Source organism: Diabrotica undecimpunctata, chromosome 6 (assembly GCF_040954645.1).
Source record: "Diabrotica undecimpunctata isolate CICGRU chromosome 6, icDiaUnde3, whole genome shotgun sequence".
NCBI classification, from domain to species: domain Eukaryota; kingdom Metazoa; phylum Arthropoda; class Insecta; order Coleoptera; family Chrysomelidae; genus Diabrotica; species Diabrotica undecimpunctata.
This window is the reverse complement of record NC_092808.1, coordinates 106,994,170-107,015,413: the sequence shown is the minus strand read 5'-3', so window position 1 is coordinate 107,015,413 and position 21,244 is coordinate 106,994,170. Positions and strand designations below refer to the sequence as shown.

At 34.7% G+C, this 21,244-nt stretch overlaps 2 protein-coding genes across 2 annotated transcripts in view; one reads left to right on the top strand and one right to left on the bottom strand.

The window, feature by feature from the left end:
• The window catches only part of LOC140443697 (cAMP and cAMP-inhibited cGMP 3',5'-cyclic phosphodiesterase 10A-like), a 168,241-nt gene extending 165,263 nt beyond the window's left edge, over window positions 1-2,978 (top strand). The window contains exon 11 of the mRNA XM_072535076.1: window positions 2,439-2,978. Coding sequence (XP_072391177.1) covers window positions 2,439-2,535 — 97 coding nt within the window. The 3' untranslated portion in view covers window positions 2,536-2,978. The remainder of the gene's footprint in view (window positions 1-2,438) is intronic.
• Window positions 2,527-21,244, bottom strand: part of Snx3 (sorting nexin 3) — a 47,577-nt gene continuing 28,859 nt past the window's right edge. Inside the window, exons 3-4 of the mRNA XM_072535077.1 lie at window positions 13,228-13,448; window positions 2,527-2,972 (exon numbers count right to left, since the gene is read on the bottom strand). Of these exons, the coding sequence (XP_072391178.1) occupies window positions 2,867-2,972; window positions 13,228-13,448 (327 nt within the window). The 3' untranslated portion in view covers window positions 2,527-2,866. The remainder of the gene's footprint in view (window positions 2,973-13,227; window positions 13,449-21,244) is intronic.

Sequence of the window (21,244 nt, the reverse complement as noted above, 5' to 3'; positions counted from 1 at the left end):
TATATATATATACGCAAAAATCAGTAGCTTTTAGCAAAAGCTTGCTATTGCTCTGATAGCAGTAGCAGTTTCAGTATCTCTACTTCTTCAGCCGTTCGAGCTGATTCCGATTCAAACCAAAAAGTCCAACTTATGTCTTCAATATCTTCCCACTTTCAGTGGTTTGAGCACAGAAGTGCTATTTGCTTTGGTGGCGAAAAACTAAACAATTAAATAAATTGTTTTCTGTCCTTTGGCCTGTCGAAATGTGCAGAAATTAGTAGCTTTTAGCAAAAGCTTGCTAGTGTTCTATTGAAATAAAGCCATAGATTATGGCATTTGTAGCACAAATTAGTCAAACCTTTCACGTCTCCGTTTCTCACGGAGTGAGAAACACTAAAGAGAGCAGAGAGGCGGCTGATTTAAATGGCAGCTTACTGTTTTTTATTGGGAATATGCCACAATTTTAATTTAATTTAACATTTGGTTTCCACTTCGGAAATCGTTTTATATAAATAAAATTTATTAATGTTTCGTATTTTAAGTACAATTTCCGAATTGGAAATCTAAACATCAAAATAAGCTTATTTTAAAGTCACATTGTGCCTTATTCCCAATAAAAATATTAAACTGCATTATGACGCCACAATAAAAAAGCTTCATACAAAATTATTTGGCAACGTCGCGTCGTCAAAGTAACGACACTTTGATTTTAATAGTTAATACTGTGGTAACGAGCAGAACTAGTTTGGTATGCCATGCGTATTGCATGTGTTCGTGGGGACAGTACTAGTAAAGCATTAGGAAGGAGTAGGTGTATTATATTAAATTTAAACTGGACGAAAAATTACGTCTTTTAATTAAAAATAAGATATTTGGTATTTTCCAAATAATATCTTTGAAACTATATTTTTTTTTAGATTTTTTGGAGGTAGTAGGTGTGAAAATAAAATTAGTTCTATAAAAAAAAACAAAAAAAGATAAAATTAGTATAAAAGTATAAAATTTGTTCTATAAAAATGAAATCAAATAAAAAATAATTCCAACACTACTGTTTAAATTAAAAATAACTCCAAACAATTAGAAATTCTAAACCAAATAAAATTCTTAGGTAATTAAATCTTCAAAAAGACGACCAAATTGTAACGAACAGTAACCAAATCTATTAAACAACGCATTTCTTATGGCGTTGAGTTCATCTGCCCATATGTTTTGGGTAAATTGGATTATCTTTTCCTTCAATTCCTCCAAGTTGGTGGCTCGCTCGAACTCATACCTATACAATTTCGTTTTTAGCATACCCCAAAAATAAAAATCTAGAGGAGCCCAGTCCGGTGACTGAGGGGGCCATTTTATTGTATCGTCTCTACTAATGACACGTTCAGCAAAAATTAACGCTAAATAGTCTCTAACGGCTTTTGCATTATGTGCAGAACAGCCGTCTTGTTGAAACCAAATTTCGTTGAAGTTAATTCGAAGACGTTGAAGTGCAGGAATAATTTGATTTTGCAGTAATTGGAGATAAATTGCCTTAAATTAAAAAAGGACTAATAATATGGTTTCCCAAAATTCCAGTCCAAACATTTAACTTTTGTGGATATTGTGTACGCACAGACATAATCAAATGCTTATTCTCCTGAGACCAATAACATATAACGGATGGATTATGTTTCTTGTGATTTGTGAGGGAAGATTCATCTGTAAACAAAATATTTTTCAAAACATTATTATTTTCACGGTATCTCTCCATCACAATTTCACAAAATTGCATCCGTTTAAATTGATCATCAGGAAATATTTCTTGAGTTGTCTGCACTTTCTAACAATGGTAGTTGATCCTTTTCAAAATATTCCTCACTGTTTTTGCATTCAAATCAACTTCATCGGCAATTTGTTTACTTGAACACGACGTCGCTTCAGCCAATGCACAAACTTGAATTTCTCGTTCTTGAGAAATTTTCTTTTCGCGAGGTTGATCTGATAGGCAGCATTTTTTATATCTGCCATTAGTACAGCCAAACTTTTCAAATTGGTGAATAATGGCCAATACAGTTTTTTCTATAGGTATTGGCCTGTTTTCAAAAGCCATAATAAATAAATTACTAGTTTCTTGTACTGAATTGCCCCCAAAGTACCATTTTATTATTTTTACCTGTTCTTCTGTTATATAAACAGTCGGCATATCAAATTTTTATCTTCACACTTACGCGGTTACCTCCAAAAAGAAATACATGGCATAGCGTTCGGCCTGTCTCGTATGCGGTTTACCATTGAAGAGAACGGACGAATAGCGATGTTGCCAAAATTACTTGTTTTATTGGAAATTACGTTACAATTTCGTCAAATAAAAATGCGAATCCGTAAATTTCTCATGGATTTAAGAAATTCTGTACCAGTATTTGTGTCAATTAGTGTTTCATTTTTAATATCATTTATATATTCGTTTTTGTTATTTTTAGGCTATCAAAGAAAACTTGGCAAGAAATAATTTCGCTGAAAGGTCAAAAGAGTTGGAGGCAAGATGATTCAGTAGTAGATCAGACAGAGTGCATATAAATAAATTTATTTGAGTAAATACAACTGACAGTAACTATACATACGTAATTATATATTTTATACAAAAATTAAAGCATGGAATAATTAATATCCCAAAGTGTTTTTTTACACCAAACAGGTCAGTTCACAATAAATTTAACAGACTTTTATACTTATTAAAAATAATTTGATATATAACCACCAAAATCTAATGTCTTAATTAGAAAAATATACAAATATATTCAAATAAACTAATAACTATGAGAAGTAATGCACACGAAATAACATATAAAATAAAATAGTAATAAAATAGTAGAGACAAGGATGGAATTATAGCTAGGCTTTTATTAATTTATGTATTGCGAATTTTTCCGGGTACATAATTTCTATCGATCTGAGGCTCTTGTAGAAACATATGTAGGCACCTTTCATTTTGAGCCAAAGGATGGCCAGCAATTCTGAAACAATTACACGAAATTAACTTAAAAAGTTTTAAACTCGTAAATTTTTAGTACATCAGCCAAAACTATATTTTTTATTTATTTAAATTAACGGCTGTGGCTATTACCATGAGCTACATTTCAAAATTTATATAATTAACAAAAAAATAAAAGAAGAAAACTTAAACTAGTATATACTCTATTTAGAGATATATTTAAAAAATAATAAAAATATATATAAAACATAATGGATTTTAAAATATAAATAATAAAACATTATATTTCATTCAAAAGACGGTTGTATTGTAGAAACTTAATCACTTTCCTGATTTGATCTGCGAGGTTTAGGACCCCTTTGAAAATGGGACTAATATCGAGCTGTTAGCGAATACAGTGTGTCAATTTTATAACTTGTGATGGGCTATGCTGTATCTCGTGAACAAAAGCTGATATCGAAAAATGCTTGAAACCGTTTATAGGATAGTAAGGGGGAACTAAAATGAGATGAAAGAGAACTCACCCCCATCGACTACCTAGGCCCCACCCACCATAACCACAAAGTTTAAATTGCAAACCCCTACTTGTGATACATCATTGAAAAGACTAAAAAATGCTATCCAATGGTATAAATAATATTTATACAGGGTGAAACAATAATTGTGAAACTTTGGCTTAAATGGAAAATTTAATGAGGTTTTTGTTGACCTACAATTTTGTTAAAAATGTCAATTAAGTAAATGTTCAAAGTGGGTTCCGTTGTTTTGTAAACAATAATACAGCAGCCTATTTTGTAATTCTTTCTCGCAACTCCCCAACTGACGCAGGTTGAGTTTTATAAACAACTAACTTGACGTAACCCCATAGAAAAAAGTCAGGTGGCAGTAAGTCTGGTGACCTCGGTGGCCACTCCGTAGGACCTCTCCTTCCAATCCATTTGTTCAGATAATTAGTATCCAACCAGTGCCTAACTAGAACTGCATAGTGAGGTGGTGCTCCATCTTGTTGGAAGTGCAGCAAATCTTCGTCTAGAGCTAGGTTGCCTTGATCGTCTCTTTGGTTCTCTAATTCAGGCACAATTAAAGGTTCGATGGTGTTTTCCAGCATATCAAGATAAATGTCGCCACTTAAATTGCCTGGTATGAACAAGGGGCCAATTATAGCATCGCCTAATATTCCTGCCCAAACATTCAGTTTTTTAGGATACTGAGTGTGACCTCTGAATCGATGCGGGTTCGCATCACTCCAGTACCGACAGTTTTCTTTAATTACATTACCATTCAGCATAAAAGTACATTCATCAGTGAAACAAATATTTTTTAACATTCTCCGTTCAACGCGAATTCTTTCAGTCATGAGTTCACAAAACTCAGACAAAATTCGTCAGTCTGGATCATCATCGCCTAGTTCTTGAAGAATTTGTGTTTTGTAAAGGTGAAACTTATGTAATTGCAACACTTTTTTAACAGACCCATGTGAAAGTCCTGTTATTGCAGATACTTGACGTGTTGTTGCAGTAGGCTCTATTGCAAAATTTCCAAGGACCTCAATTCGGGATGCTTCATTCGGTAATTTTGGGGCATCCCATAATGGTCCGGGAGGTAGCATTACAAATACAAAAGTCATAATAAGCCGGCTGATATTAACACCCTGTATAATTATTAAACAATAATTATACAGAGTCATCAACAGAATCAACAAAAACCTCATTAAATTTTCCATTTAAGCCAAAGTTTCACAATTATTGCTTCACCCTGTATAATTATTATTTATACCATTGGATTGCATTTTTTATAGTCTTTTCAATGATATATCACAAGTACGGATTTGCAATTTAAACTTTTTTGGTTGTGGTGGGTGGGGCCCAGGAGGTTGATGGGGGGTGAGTTCTCTTTCATGTCATTTTAGTTCCCCCTTACTATCCTAGAAAGATTTCAAGCATTTTTCGATATCAGCTTTTGTTCGTAAGATATAGCCCATTGTAAGTTTTAAAATTGACACACTGTATTGTCGTAAAATGGATATTCGACAAATACATGTTTGACTCGTAGATTCGAGTTACAGATAGATGATGTCATTAAAACGTGGTGTGTCAGAAGAGTATATCCTATTCATAATCACCGTATTTGTTCATAGTGCTGGTAAAAAGCCCTGGATCGAGACTCAAAATTCGGACGTGACCCACGAGAGAAAAAGGACAACGATTTAGAAAAGAAAAACTTTTTAAAAACATGAATCTGTAACATTAAATCTATCAGCAACAGACACCAGGGAATTGAAAAAGAACTTCATGAATATAAAATCTACATATTATGTGCCTTACATGAGACAGAAGAAAAAGGGTAAAGGACAAGGGTCTAAAACTACCTTTTATATCCAGCGGTGTACAGCAGAGAGCTAAAGAGGAAGTGATATTAATGGTTATTGATATTAAATGTCATACATACAGTAAGCACATCAAGATTCTCAGAGAATACAAGGAAATTGCATAGAGGAAACCTGTGAGAAAATAAAAATAGCTATAGTCGAGGCTGACGAAGTAGTCGCAGGTAAAATAAAAAGAAATCACAAAAACCAGTGGATGACGGAAGAGATACTTGATCTAATGGAGAAAGTACAAAATACATCAGAATCAACAGGAATACAAGGAAATCCAAAGTACAATAAAGGCAAGAATTAAAAACGCAAAGAAAAGCTGGATGAAAGAACGTTGCGAAGAATTGGAATCACTACAAGAAAAGGGAGACAGCTTTGGACTACATAAAAAGGTCAAAATTTCGAGTATATACAAGAAACACCATGAGACTCGCTTGAAGAATGATCAAGGAAACTACGTTCATACCCAAGAAGAACTAGCTAAAATCTGGGCAAACTATGCTTCGTCCCTCTTTGCGGATAATAGACCGAATCTGCCAACTACTAACTTACCCACGGAAAATTTATCCGGCCCTCCCATTATTCGCGCCGAGGTGGAGTACGCTATAAAAGTAGCTAAACTACGCAAGGCCCCTGGACCGGATGGAATTACTACGGAAGCCATAAAACTGTTGGAAGACGATAACATCGACATGCTGGTAACAATTTTAATTTTCAATGACATATATAACACCGGCCACATTCCAACGGATTGACTTTATTCAACTTTTATAATGATCCCTAAATCACAAAGAGCAACAAAATTCAAAGACCACAGACTGATAAGTTTAATGAGCCCTTCGAATCCTTCACACGAGAATGTTCAGAAAGCTGGAAGATCTAAGCGGTGACACACAATTTGGTTTCAAGAGCGGACTGGGTACACTAGAAGCAGCTTTCTGCTTGAATACGCTTGTACAAAACTGCATGGATCAACGAAAGGACATTCCTCGATTATGAAAAATCGTTTGACACCGTAAAACATGACGCAATGATAAAAATGCTACACAACGCTAACATTGGCAAGAAAGATATAAGAGTTATCCAGAATCTCTATTGGAATCAAAAAGCACGAGTGAGACTGAACAAATCAACCAACAGAGAAGAATTTTAAATTTTAAGAGGGGTGCGACATGGGTGTATTTTGTCTCCTATGCTCTTCAATCTCTATGTGGAGAACATTTTTGCAAAGGCACTGGAAGGCTCCGAGTGTGGAATAAAGGTAAACGGGTTCCCGATAAATACCATTCGTTACGCCGACGACACCGCGATAATAACAGACAACGAACATGATATGCAGTTGATGTTAAATAAAATAAACACCGTAGGAAAAATATATGGCTTGAAGATAAATGCTGGAAAAACTAAATGCATGGCAATAAGAAAAAACGCACTTTTAAGAATAAAACTGCAAGTCGATAATGCTCGAATCGATCAAGTGAAAACATTTAAATACTTGGGAATGATGATGAATGACCAATGGGATCCTCAACAAGAAATAAAATGCCGTACCGAACAAACAAGACAAGCTTTTATCAAATTTAAACCGCTACTATGTAACCGCAATCTTTCCTTCAATCTCCGCTACAGGATGGTTAAATGCTATGTATGGTCCATATTGTTATACGGCATGGAAACATGGACGTTAAGAGTACCCTCCATTAATAAGTTGGAGACCTTCGAAATGTGGACGTTGCGAAAAATGTTCCGCATACCATGGACAGATAGGCTGAGAAACGACGAAGTCTTAGGAAAGCAAATACTGAGAGAGAACTATTCAATTTGATCAAGGTACGAAAATTTGGATACCTCGGCCATATTCTGAGAGGAAAAAAATACGCAATCCCTCAACTTATCATACAGGGAAAGATTGAAGGCAAGAGGGAGTAGGTCGCAAACAAATGTCGTGGCTACGGAACATAAAGGACTGGACAGGTATAAATAACACTGGCGATCTTTTGCGTGCCGCATAAGACAGACGTCTGGCCTTAAGATAATTCGCCAACGCACTACAGGTGCACGGCACTATAAGAAGAAGAAGATATTAAATGAAACTATAAATCAAAAATCACCCGTCGTAAGTTGAATATATCAGCCTACTATATATGAGTAACATCAGTAATATAAAATTATTTTGAAATAATAGTGACTACAAAAATTGGAAGATGATTTTTGTCCATGAGTTTATATTTCTGCTTGACTGAGCGGATGTACGGAATTCGACTATATACCTAAAGATGTAAAATACTCAAATTTGTATACTCTTTTTATTTCAATTCGATATTCAATTATTTAGTAGGCCAATAGAAAGAGTGCTAGAAACCGCAGATGCTTGTTTGCGTTTACAGCAGTAAACAGAACGAAACGCAATAATCGAGATTCGAAGTTTATGTCTGAGAAAACTTTAATTCTCTTGAGTGTCAAGTAACCGAGAAGTCTATTTAATAACGGAGTTAATCAATGTCCTGACATTACGTCGAAATATGTTTACACGGCAAAATAAAGACACAACAGATGAATCAACAGTTGAATCCGCAAATTGACGCACCTACACAACGAAACGCATACTTTCATTTTATAAGCGTCAATAAAAAACTAAAAATTCCGTCAAAGGAAGAACTGGAATACAAAGTAAACATACATTTCATTATTTAATAACAATGTACAGACAAGACTGCCCATAGTGCTTACGGGTCTATCACATACATGTAGTTACATGTTATTCTCTCGGACATAGAAGTCTATATAATATTTTTTCTCAATTAATTGCGTTGTCTTATGTCCTATAGTCAGATATTTTTTTCTCCATACCTGTATACCATTTTACATCAGAAGTTGTTTACTTCATTTTAAGTTTTTAAAACTTTCCCTTTTATGAGTTTATTGAGTATGTAATTAGTTATCAAAACGTTAAACTATACATTGATTGATTAATCTTTGTCATATATTTAGGATTTGACAAAGAAATATTAGTAAATTATCAATAGAGAATATTATCACTTTATCCGGCAATAAAGTGACCAATTATTTATCCCATATTTTAGTAGTGTCTACTTGATTATCTTGTTTACGTTTACATAAAATAAATAAATACAAATTTGTATGTGTTCTGTATATTGTTCTGAAGCTATTTTTCTATGCCATTGTTCCTGGTTAACATTGGACTTGGTTGGGCACGGATTGAGATGTTAGATCACGAATAAATAAGCAAGAACAGCATTTAACAAAATGGGAAATCTATTCGAGAAAGTTTCGTTAATTGCTATGGTCATTCATAGATTTACAGAAGGGTCTTAAAAACTCACTGAACAGATTATATTCAATTATACTCCAGCAAAAAAATAATGAAATGAGTCACACGCGTCATCTCGTATGCGGATATCGTACAATTTAGCTGACCCTATAAATTTTTTACCAAGAAGCGTGTCAGTAGAGGAGAAATAATTTTTTTTTAGCGTGTGGCATATTAAGAACTATATACCAAACTAAGAGTCACAGAGAGAAGAATGGAGCGATCCATTTTAGGAGTAACTCTGTGAGACAAAATAAAAAACGAACAGGTCAGGAGAAGAACCAAGGTGACTGACTTCATCGAAAGGATAGCCAGACTAAAATGGAGATGGGCAAGACACATAGCTAGAATGACGGATGGGCAATGGACAAAGAGGTTATTGGAATGGAGACCAAGAGAAGCGTCGGTCGACCACCTACACGATGGGCTGACGATTTAAAAAGACAAAATAAAAATTGGATGAGAGTGGCACAAGATAGACAGGGTTGGAAACACGAGGAGGAGATATATGTTCAGCAGTGGATTTTTGAGGCTGGATGATGATGCTATTAAAAACAAATATTTTTATAAAAAAAAAACGTTAAATGGAGTATTATAAGTTACAGGTTTAGTGATCTCAACACTAAGGGTTGAATTTCAAATTCCAACGAAGAAAAAAAAATAGATAGAAAGAAATGGAATGTACAGAAGCTGAGAAATGCAACTGTTGCAAAACAGTACTGGGCAAATATTACCAATAGGTTAAGGAATCAAAGTCTAAGCGAAGAAGACCAGAGAGATATAGACTCCTACTGGAACAGGATAAAGGAAGATATTAAGTCAGCAGCATAAGATGAAATAGGAACAGAAACTTGTACCCGAAAAAATCACTGGTTTTACGATGAATGCAAAGACGCAACATAGAAAAAAAATGAAGCCTATGCAAAAATGCTTACTCGCCGAACTAGAACAAGTATAGAGAATTAACAGACAAAGAGAAGAGAAGAAAAGAAAATACACAGAATGAAGAAACGAAACCACTTAAAAAAAGGATCTTCAATATATAGAAAACCTCAACAGAGAGAAAGAACCTGGTTGTTTCTTGTTGAAATTATATATGTTATGATGTTAAATTCCCTTCATTTTTCAATGATCTGTCGTACATGTTGTTCGCCAATACCTCGTCCAGTGACGAAGCCTTCAGGAATTCCTGGTAGTAGAAATGGTTTTATCCTCTCTAGTAGTATATGTATGTAGTATGATTTTGCTACATGAGTCTCGATACTTTTTTTATGAAGAGGAATTAATATTGATCTTTTCCAGTCCTCTGGCCACGTGCAAGTTTAACGAATTATTTAGCAAATTTGGTGCATTATATCCTCCGAAGTCATCTAGGGCCCATATTTCGATAGGTATATTTTTCCTCAAAACTAGATATCCTTTGTGTTGGTGACTTCCCTACAGATGCCTCAGTCATCAGATTCTCGCAGTATTCCTTCCATCTTTTTAATATATCAAGGTTGGTAGTAAGGAGGATTTCATGCTCCTCTTTAATGGCATTATGATCGTGTTATCTGCTTTATTTTCTTAAACATGTGTCTAGTTTCACTTTTGTCTTTTTGAAAATCGTTGTATTTCGATATTCAATCTTCGATATGCCTCCCTTGCGTTCTCATGTCTTAGTCCTATAGGTTTCAGTTGCTTCCTTTTATTATTTTGCACTATATGTCATCTGATATCCATTGTTTCCTTTTTTCTTTTGTACCATCTAAAGTGTCTATGTGACACTATTAAAGATCGTAAGATATCCCTAGTTAAATCATCATGGAATGAGAAGAACGAGTAAGCAGACGTGTAATGATCATGGGTATCGGAGACCAAGATCCGGCAGGAATGGAGTCGGGGCTTTTCAGGTCGTCAACCAGCGAAATCTCTACCAGAAAAAGAAAAAAACAGACCGTCAATTTAAAATTGGAACGTGGAATGTGACCAGCGGAAAAACACACAATGTAATCCAAGAAATGAAAAGAATTAACATCAATATTTTAGGAATAAGTGAAACCCGATGCATAGGAAATGGAAAATGTAAAGTTAGAGACCATGCGATATACCATTCGGGTAATAATGACACACAACATCGACATGGCGTGGCAATAATACTGAACAATGAAATCTCACAACACGTCCAGAATTTTCTACCTTTTTCTGAAAGAGTTATGCTACTACAACTAAAAACGAAAGACAGAAAAATAAACATTTACATGCCCCAACGGCTGAAAAAGATGACGAAGAGGTGGAATCGTTCTACGAACAAATTCAAGAGGCATTAAGAACTATCAAAGCACGTGACGTCACAATAATAATGGGTGACCTGAACTCCAAAATTGGAAAGGGTAGCACGTAGTGGGAAATTTTGGATTAGGTAATAGAAATCAAAGAGGAGATAGGTTGATACAATTCTGCCAAGATAATAATATGATTGTTGAGATAAGGGAGACACAGTAATGGATACAGAAAACAAATTGATGGTATGGGCAAACTATATAGAACAGCTGTTTAACGACAAACGAGACAAAATAGATAACGAATATTTCGTTGAAGAGACTGGAACAGAAATAACAGAAAGTGAAGTGAAACATACAATTAAAGAAATGAAAACTGGGAAAGCAGTAGGACCAGATGAAATACCGACAGAAATATTGCAACTTATCGCCGACTGCAATATACATGTTATTGTCGAATTATTTAATATCATATACAGAACAGGTATATTACCTAAAGAATGGCTTCTATCAACATTCGTGACTATACCGAAAAAGAAAAACGCCAGACAATGTTGCGATCACCGTACCATCAGTCTAATATACCACACACTAAAAGTATTCTTAAAGATTATTCATCGTAGAATATATAAAAAGTTAGAACACGACATTGGACCAACTCAGTTCGGATTTAAAAATGCTCAAGCAACCAGAGAAGCATTATATGCAGTAAATGTGCTAATACAGATATGTTAAGATGTAAACTAGGACATCTATGTCTGCTTCCTAGATTATAACAAGGCATTCGATACAGTGAAACATAATCCGTTAATAAAACTACTGAGAACAAAGAACATCGACACACGAGATATAATAATAATAAATAATCTGTATTATGAACAAGAAGCTGTCATAAGAATAAATAATTTAAAAACTAATAAAATAAAAATCAAAAGTGGTGTTAGACAGGGCTGTGTCTCGTCGCCATCACTGTTTAATGCATACTCAGAGGAAATATTCAAAAAAGCATTAGAAGATTAAGTAGCAGGCATAAAAATAAATAGCCTACCCATACGTGAAATTAGATATGCTGATGGTACAATACTAATAGCAGAAAATATTACAGATCTACAAAGAATTTTAGATAAGGTTGTTGCAGCGAGTGACGAATTTGGTCTGTCACTAAACATAAAGAAAACAAAATTCATGGTTATATCAAAGAAAAATATTAGATACATCAATCTACATGTAAATAATAAGACGGTAGAACAAGTTAAGAATTATATAACTATTTAGGGGCAAACATTAATGAAACAAACGATTATACCAAAGAAATTAGAGATAGAATAGAAAAGGTTAGATGTGCATTCTCAGCGTAAATCTTAGAAAAGAGTACTAAAGTGTTATGTATCTTCTGTTCTTTTGTATGGTGTGGAGACATGGACTTTAAATAAGCAATGTCTCAATAAATTGGAAGCATTTGAAATGTGGACATATCGAAGAATGCTGAGAATCTCCTGGACAGACAGAATAACCAATGAAGAAGTACTAAGAAGAATAGAGCACAGCAGGGAGATACTGGATTCCGTCAAAATAAGAAAACTACAATATCTGGGTCATATATAACACTTGGTGACAGACATGAATTCCTAAAACTAATAATGCAGGGAAAGATTCAAGGAAAGCGCAGCTTAGGTAGAAGAAGAAAGTTCTGGCTGAAAAACCTCAGAGAATGGTTTGGATGCAGCTCAACTGAACTCTTTCGGGCTGTAGTGTCAAAAGTTAGAATAGCAGTGATGATTGTCAACCTTCATCGCGGAGATGGCACGTAAAGAAGAAGTATTTCCATTTTTCCAATTTTTATACAAAGTATCACAGAAGAAGAATGGGTGTCGAAAGAACAGGCAGAATCAAAAATAATATAAATAAGAGAAAGGCTCAAAAGTAAACCTTTGCTAGACACAATACGGGAAAATAAATTGACAAGGTTCGGACATTTATTCCGGATGAACGATAATAGGCAAGCAAACAGAGTATGGGAGGCAAATCCGGGAATACGGAAAAAGCCTGGTTAAAGCCTGAAACAGTAACATGACAGAAATAGTCAAAAGTAGAGACGAATCATGGCAGAAAACAAAACAAACAGCACTGAACAGAAAATGATGGAGAAAATGTATAAAAAGTTAGATTTACCAATCCTCGACACTTAATAAGCGGAACGATTTTGTTTGTATGCATAAATAGATAAGTCACAACATGAATTTGTGCTGAAATGAAAATAGTATGTATTTACATTTATTTAATATTCGTGTTTAAAAAAACAACTTACTTGTTAATAAAAACTTCTAAACCTTTTCTTCTATCTTCAATAAAATCTTCCTCAAAGATTCCATCGTCACCTCTAAAAGGTAGCTGTCTTTTCCAAGCTTTTCCGGGTAAAGGAGGCACAACAATTTTACTGTCTCTTTCCAATTCATTCCTTAACCATTCAAAATCACTGTATCGTCGCCTTACACTCGATTCTTTTACTTTAAAAACAGGTAGATTTGTCTAAAAATATTATATATTGTGATGAAAAATACAAAAGAGATATGAGGAATATTATAGGAAATAATTTTGGTAAATTTTAAAATAAAAAAAACATTTAAATTTGATAGGCGTTTTTTTTTATTTCGGCCTTTACATGAAAATCTCTTTTAGTGGGTAATCTAACTATGTTTATACATCAAATGTGCTGTTCTTTCCCAAAGGAAGAAATTACATCGTTATTTGCAATTTTAAATGCCAAAAAAAAATAATAAATTGTAAAATATATACATTATCAGTAGAGTATTAAATGCATAGTTGGAAACTCGTTAGCTGGTTACTGATTTTACACTTTGCCTGTGTGGTTGATGTTTCATTGGCAATTGCCTAAATTTTTATTCTGCGAAAAATTGTAAACAATGAATCAGTCAGTTCATTCAGTCGGAAACATACAACACAAAAATTCTGAGCACACATTATTATACCGGTACGCCCCGTTTTTCAAATAATACACGTGCACCATGTGTAACGATAAATGGGCTAGCACATACTGACGTTCAGACAATCTTAGTATGTTATGGCCTCTACCCACAGAAACATGACTCAAAACTTACCAACAAGTCCTTTCCAAGGCTCTTCTATTAGAAAAATTGGACCTTCACTTCGAATTTGTCACATTCATATACAAAGCGTAAGCTAAGCCAACAGCCGGTATCTATCAAGGATATTAAAAGATAATGATTGTGATTGTGAGATTCTATAACGCACACATTTTCTGGCATTGTAGAATCATAAATAAATATTCGGTACTTGAATATTGTAATTTTAAATTTTGAAAATAGTACATTTTCCAGAGCCAAGTCACAGCTTTCCACCATGTGATCGTGACTTTGGTACTATAGAACAAAAAAGCGCAAAAAAGAAATATTACATTTGCCTGAAGAGTGGTACTCTATAGTAGAAAGCTCCGTTAAAAAGTTTGTTGTTGAGCGTGTTACACAGCGTGATTTTTGATGTTGACTCGTTTTTGGGGCACACTAAACAGACTTCAGTTGTCAAGAAAAAACTAGACGTTGACGTAAACATAGAGACGTTTCTATTGGAAAAGTCTCCACCAACGGTCTCCATCCTGAATTCATACTCATCATCATCATCATCATCATTCTGGCTTTACAACCCTGCGTGGATCCTAGCCTCTTTCTTGGTACTTTCCATAGTACTGTGGAAAATATTTTATACGCTGCATTTAGAAGCGTAATTCCTCTGTGGTTAGAGCATTCAAAGATATCTCATTTTTTGTGTATGGTGCAAAGTATTCCAATATTCCAATCATTGGGGAGGGATTTCTGTATCCATATTTCTTTTATAAGCTGCTGTAATGCCATAATGGTATCATGGCCACCTTCTTTATATAGTTCAGCTGGGAGATTATCTATTCCGGGTGATTTGTTTCTGGCTAGTTTTTTAACTGCATTTTTAACTTAAAGAATCGTTGGTGGTTCCTCTTCCCTCTCGCCTGCTCCCCTTACCTCATATCTCTTTCGTCTTCCTATTTTTCATACTCAATTGCGGGAAATACACAAAAACCTAGCTGACCACCCACACACTATAGACAGATTGCTCTATTGTCTATAATGTATAATTTACTTGAAAGACTAATTTTTAACAGAACAAGCCCAATAATCCTCAAAGCTATTCTAATCCAACAAGCAGGTTTTAAACCAAATCGAGGTTGCGCCAACCTGGTCATCTCTCTGTACTTACATAGAAGCAGGTTTCCATACAAAACTAAAGAGTTCTGTCGGATTCATAGATCTTTCAGCAGCTTTCGACACAGTTTGGCAAAAAGGAATGATTTATAACCTCTTAAGCACTATTCCTTGCAAAGTCATATATGATATGTCATGTCACGATATGATATGTCATATCTGGTCTTATCAATAATAAGCTACTACTGCATTAAACCTCCGAGCATCATACTGCATCATAAACGCCTAACAAGAAAGTCACCGAATGCACTGTCCTAAAAGAAAATCAGATAGTAAAATAAGTCCATATTGCAGACTTGCAGACAGCCACACTCTAAGAGAAATTAATAAAACTGTTTCGAAGGCAATCAGGAGAGATTAAAGGAAATTTAAAGCCGATAATATTAAACGCACTATAGAGGAAAATAACAGCCTAAAAGTTCCACGTAGAAAGGTAACGAATGGGAAATGCGAAATTCATAAATTAAGAAACAAGCAAAATGAAATCATATCACGTAGAGACGAGTTAATACAGGTCGTCGAAGAGTTTTACTAGGAATTATATGGAAGTAGACGAGAAGATCAAACAGGAATACAAACAGCCATTTCAAAGACGATCATGAATCAAGATTCCGAACTAACCCCACAGATAAAGGTAGATGAGATTCGACATTAAGAAAAATGAAAAATAATAAAGCTCCAGGAGAGGATGGAATTGTAATAGAAGCTATCGTAAATGGAGGAGATATGCTATTAAATAAATTAAGGAAACTGTTTAATCTATGTTTGCAGCAAAGAGAGCTGTCCAAAGAATGGAACAATGCTATAACCATCCTTTTGCATAAAAAAGGAGATAGAACGGAACTAGATAATTATAGACTTATTAGCCTGTTGAACCACATGTAAAAGCTCTTCACTAGGTTAGTGACATCAAGATTGAAGAAAAAATTAGATTTCTACCAACCGACAGAGCAGGCAGGATTCCGTTCAAATTATGGTACCAATGATCACCTCCATACAGTAAAGACACTCTAAAAATCTATAGAATACAACAAACCTCTTTTCCTCACTTTCATAGATTTTCATAAAGCGTTCGACACGATCGAAATAGACGGCCTTATAGAAGCAATGAATGACAGCAGGATCGACCATAGGTATAGTGACCTTATTTACAATATTTACAAAAATGTCACTAGATGGCATTAAGGTGGCCAATTGGGACTGCAAGAGTAACAGTAGATGGCCAAAAGCTTAACCATCTCCGTTTCGCAGATGATATTGTCCTTATCACCGATAATTTAGAAGCCACAGATATGTTGAATGAATTCGACTTTGTGATGTTCTAAGGTGGGCCTCAGAATGAACTTGACCAAAGTTTATGACAAATATGGTCCCCAATAACCATTTTACTATTCAAGACAAAGTGGTGGAACTGGTGGAGAAATATACGTTTGGGTCATGAAATAAGAATCAGCAGGGATAACCAAACATGCGAAATAGATCGGTTTAAAACGTTCCTCTACGTCTTCCGATATCCAGTTGCCACTCCTCTCGATTCATCCATATGTCTTCTTCTATGTCTCTGTCTTTCATTTCTCTATTGATTTCTCTCCAACTAAGGCGGGGACTTAGTTGACCTCTTTTTTTTCTACCGTAGGGGTCCACATTAAGACTTGTTTTGGGAGACGTTCTTTAGACATTCTCTGTACATCACCGTACCATCTGAGTTGTTTTGTACCAATATCGTCTACTATTGTATGTTTTACTTTCATAATTTCTCTTATTCTGTTGTTCGTTACTCTTTCTAATCTAGATTTTCCAGCTAAACGTCTCCAGAAATCCATTTCCGTTGCCTCAAGTTTTCTCTTGTATCTTTTCTTTATTTGCCATACTTCACTACTGTAGGTAATTATACTTTTAATGATTGTGTTATATATCTTGTGCTTGTTATTATTAGAGATTGATTGATCCCAAAGGATACTATTGAGAAGGGAAATTGTTTCTCTTGCTTGGTTGTTTTTCTCCTTAATTGTGTCGTCTACTTTGCCTTCTTTTGTGATGATCATACCTAAATATTTATATGTGTTACAATGTTTGATAATTCCCATCTTCCAATATGAGGTCCTGTTGTTTTCCGCCGATACACATATACTCGGTTTTTGGATATTGATTTCAAGTCCCCATTTTTTATACTCCTCGATTAATTTTCGAGTCATATACTCAATATCTTCATAATCTTGTGCTATCACTAGTTGATCATCTGCAAATGACAAAGTGTATATGCTGTTGTTGTTAATCGGCATTCCCATATTTCTACATTTGCGCTTCCACAGTTTTAGAGCTTGTTCTAGATAAATTTTAAATAATGTCGGGGAGAGACAGCAGCCCTGCTTAAGGCTTTTATTCATTTGGAATCCACTTGACAGATTATTTCCAACCTTTACCTTTGAGTTAGCATTAGCGCACAGTTCCTTCGTCGCATTTATTAAATGCATGCTTATGTTTGTTTTCTCTAACGCTTCCCATAATTTATAATGTGGAACGCTATCATAAGCCTTTCGTAGGTCTACATAAAATAAATGTACTTCTTGATTAACGGCTAGTTTCTTTCCAATAATCTGTGTAATGCAAAACAAATGGTCAACAGTAGATCTACCTGCCCTAAATCCTGCCTGTTCCTCAGCCTCTAAGTCTTTACATTAGCTTTCTATTCTGTTTGTAATTACCTTTCCGTATATTCTACTTATCGAGTTTGTCACAGCAATGCCTCTGTAATTGTCACATTCATCCCTTCTGCCTTTTTTGTGTATAGTGGATATGAATGATGTCTTCCACTCCTCTGGGGTTGTCATTCCATTAATGCAGTTTTGGAACAGTTTGGCTAAACTTGTATATAGTTTGGTTGTACCGTGTTTAATTAACTCTGCAGGGATTTTACCTGGACCCGGTGCTTTGTTATTTTTTAAAGATTGTGGTCTATCTTCCCTTAGGAGTTTCTCAAAATATTGGTCCCAGTCATCCATTGTTATTGTTGACACTATGTCTCTCTTCTTATCTTGTCGTCAAGATTTTAAGACTCTCCAACTTTCTGTGCTTCTTCGTCTTCCTAGATGTGAATTTATCTTGTTACACTTTTGTTGTCATGCTTCATTTTTCTTGACATATCATTTTTCGTACTTTAGCTTGAGACCCCTTGTAGATTATTTTATCCGATATATTCTTTGTATTTAAGAATTTTTTATATTGGTCTCTTTTCTTCTTTATTTCTTGTTCTATTTTTTCTCAAACCAATATGGAAGTTTTCTTTGATTCTGGATTTGGTATCCAATGGCTTCTGTTGCTGCCTCCTGGAGACACCTTTTAATGTGAATGTAATGTTCTTCATTATTATTAAATTGTTTATTTTCCAACTTTTGATTTAATCTATTTCTGTATAATTCTCTCACGCTTTCTTGTTCTAAGCTGATTAGGTTATACCTACCTCTTCTTTATTTCTTTCTCCCTTTCATTTCCTTCTTTATCTTCTTTAGGTTTATTTACTCCAAATGTGATCTTAGCTTTTAATAAGTGATGATCGCTTCCACAGGTAGCTCCTCTCAATACTCTTACATCTTGTACAATCATATTTGTCTTTTGTCGTATGATTGTGTAGTCTATGATTGATTTTAACCCTCCCGTATTTTGCGTCCATGTGTATTTGTGTATGTCTCTATGTTGAAAAAATCCATTTGCAATTTTCATTTCATTTTGTTCGCATAATGATATTAGTCCATTATCATTTACGTAGTCTTCTCCGAATTGACCTATAACTGCGTTATGGTTTTTTTTCAGTTCTGCTGTTTAAGTCTCCTAAGATGATAATTTCTCGAGATGTGCCGACTTTTGCAACCTCTAAATTCAATTTCTCAAAAAAATCATTTTTAATGTTTACTGGTGCATCATCATTTACTGCATATACACCCAAGATTGTGCATTTGTGTCCTCTAATCGTAAGGTTCATTTTTATCAGTCTCTCGTTTATGGCCTCCCAAGTAGTTATGTATTTCCTTAGCTTCTTATGTATTAATATGGCAACACCTTATTGGGCTCTTTTCTCCTTTGGAGAAATTCGAAATCCAAAGAATAATTAGTTTAGCGTGGGCAGCCTTTGGAAAACTGCGAGAAACACTTAGCGCCAACATACCAATTAACCTTAAAAGAAAAGTATTTGACCAATGCCTATTACCGGTCATGACCTATGAGGCGGAAACTATGACTTTACCCAAGACTACGGCTTCGAAATTGAGAGCGGCACAGAGACGAATGGAACGGTCTATACTGGGAGTGACGAATAAAAAACGAAGATCTGCGAAAAAGGACGAGTATTGCTGATGTTGTGGAACGCATCGCGGAACTAAAATGGAATTGGGCAGGCCATGTAGCGAGAATGCATAACTCACGATTTACGAGCAAAATTACACATTGGGGGCAAAGAGCAGACAAACGTAGTAGAGGAAGACCATCTACACGTATCACCAAAAATTGACAACAAAGAGCACAAAATCGTAAAGAATGGAGGAGTTTAAGGGAGGCCTATGTAAAGCAGTGGACGTGATAAATGAAGGCTGGATGATGATGATGGTCATATGGTTATTTAAGTACATATTCAGAGAAGTTTCTTAGCAAATATTAGAGTAGTTTTAGACTTGGTCAATCAAAAATATACCCAAAGCAAATACTACTAAGCATCAATGGATTTAATGTTGACCCTGTATCTTTTCATTGATTTTAAATCAATTTACGAATGCATACCAAATTAATAAAATTGATTGATGGGGGCGACATTGCGTAACATTTTTTTTACAGTATACTAACAATTTTTGTGTCTTTATAATGATAGATGATATACTTCTCATATTCAGAAATTTATGCAATTGTTTATTATGTAAATAAAATAAAAATGCTTATATCTTGTTTATTTTTATGCAAATTTCAATTTGTTAAAACGACAAATCAAAGATTCCGTTTTATGAATACTGATAGAGAATAATTAAATCATATACCACTTAAACATATGACTGTTAATTAGATTAAAGAGATAAAATTAAACAAAATAAAACAAAAATACACTCGTCATGACATCATTTTAACAAGCCAAATGTTTAAATTATTTAATTTTAAAGAGATGAAAATAATTTTGTCCTTAATTTCTTGTTGAAAACATTTGACAAATTGTCTTAATATCGTTTGTGGATATCCTACATCTATAATATTTTAATTCAAAAGATCTAGACTTCCAAGAAAGCCTATTACACATTTCCATCAAATATTTATTACCTAATCAGGTTCTAACAGACCTGTTCCAAGTATTTACGGCATTGCAAACATATATTCGGCAATTTCCTCTGAATTTTTGCTGATATCGCATGTTATCACAGAATTGATCTGGTTCGAGTATAAAAGAAAATGTTAGCTGCTTTGGTGAGACTAACATCAATTTGCCGTAATGACGGCGTATCTTCAGAAACAAAAGGAGCATCTAAAGATCTAAATTTCTCCTTTTCCTCAAATTTAGGTATCGTTTTAGGATCCAGGTAGAATAATATGCAAGAATCGTCCTAGAGAAAGCAAAAACCTCAATAAGTGAATGTTTCTTATTCCCACATTTCTTATCTTCTTCTTCTTGTGGAGCCTATCCGTTACGGCTACTAGCATGGCAATTCTAACTTTATTGACCGCAGCTCGAAATAGTCCTGAAGTGGTCAAGGAAAACCAGTTTCGTAAGTTCCGGAGCCAAGATATTCTTCTTCTTCCTGGTCCCTCTTTCCGTAGACCTTTCCCTGTAATATAAGTTGCAGCAGGTTATATCTATGATCGTGTGGATATAATTTCACATGTTTTATCCATCCGACGTAGAACCTCAATGTTTGTTATTCGGTCCAGTCAGGAGATCCTCAGTATCCGTCTATAACACCACATCTCAAACGCCTCGAGTTTTCCCATGGATGCCTCGGTTAGTGTCCATGATTCAACCCCATAGAGCAGCACTGTAAATGCGTAGCATCTCAATAAACGGATTTTCGTTTTTAAGGG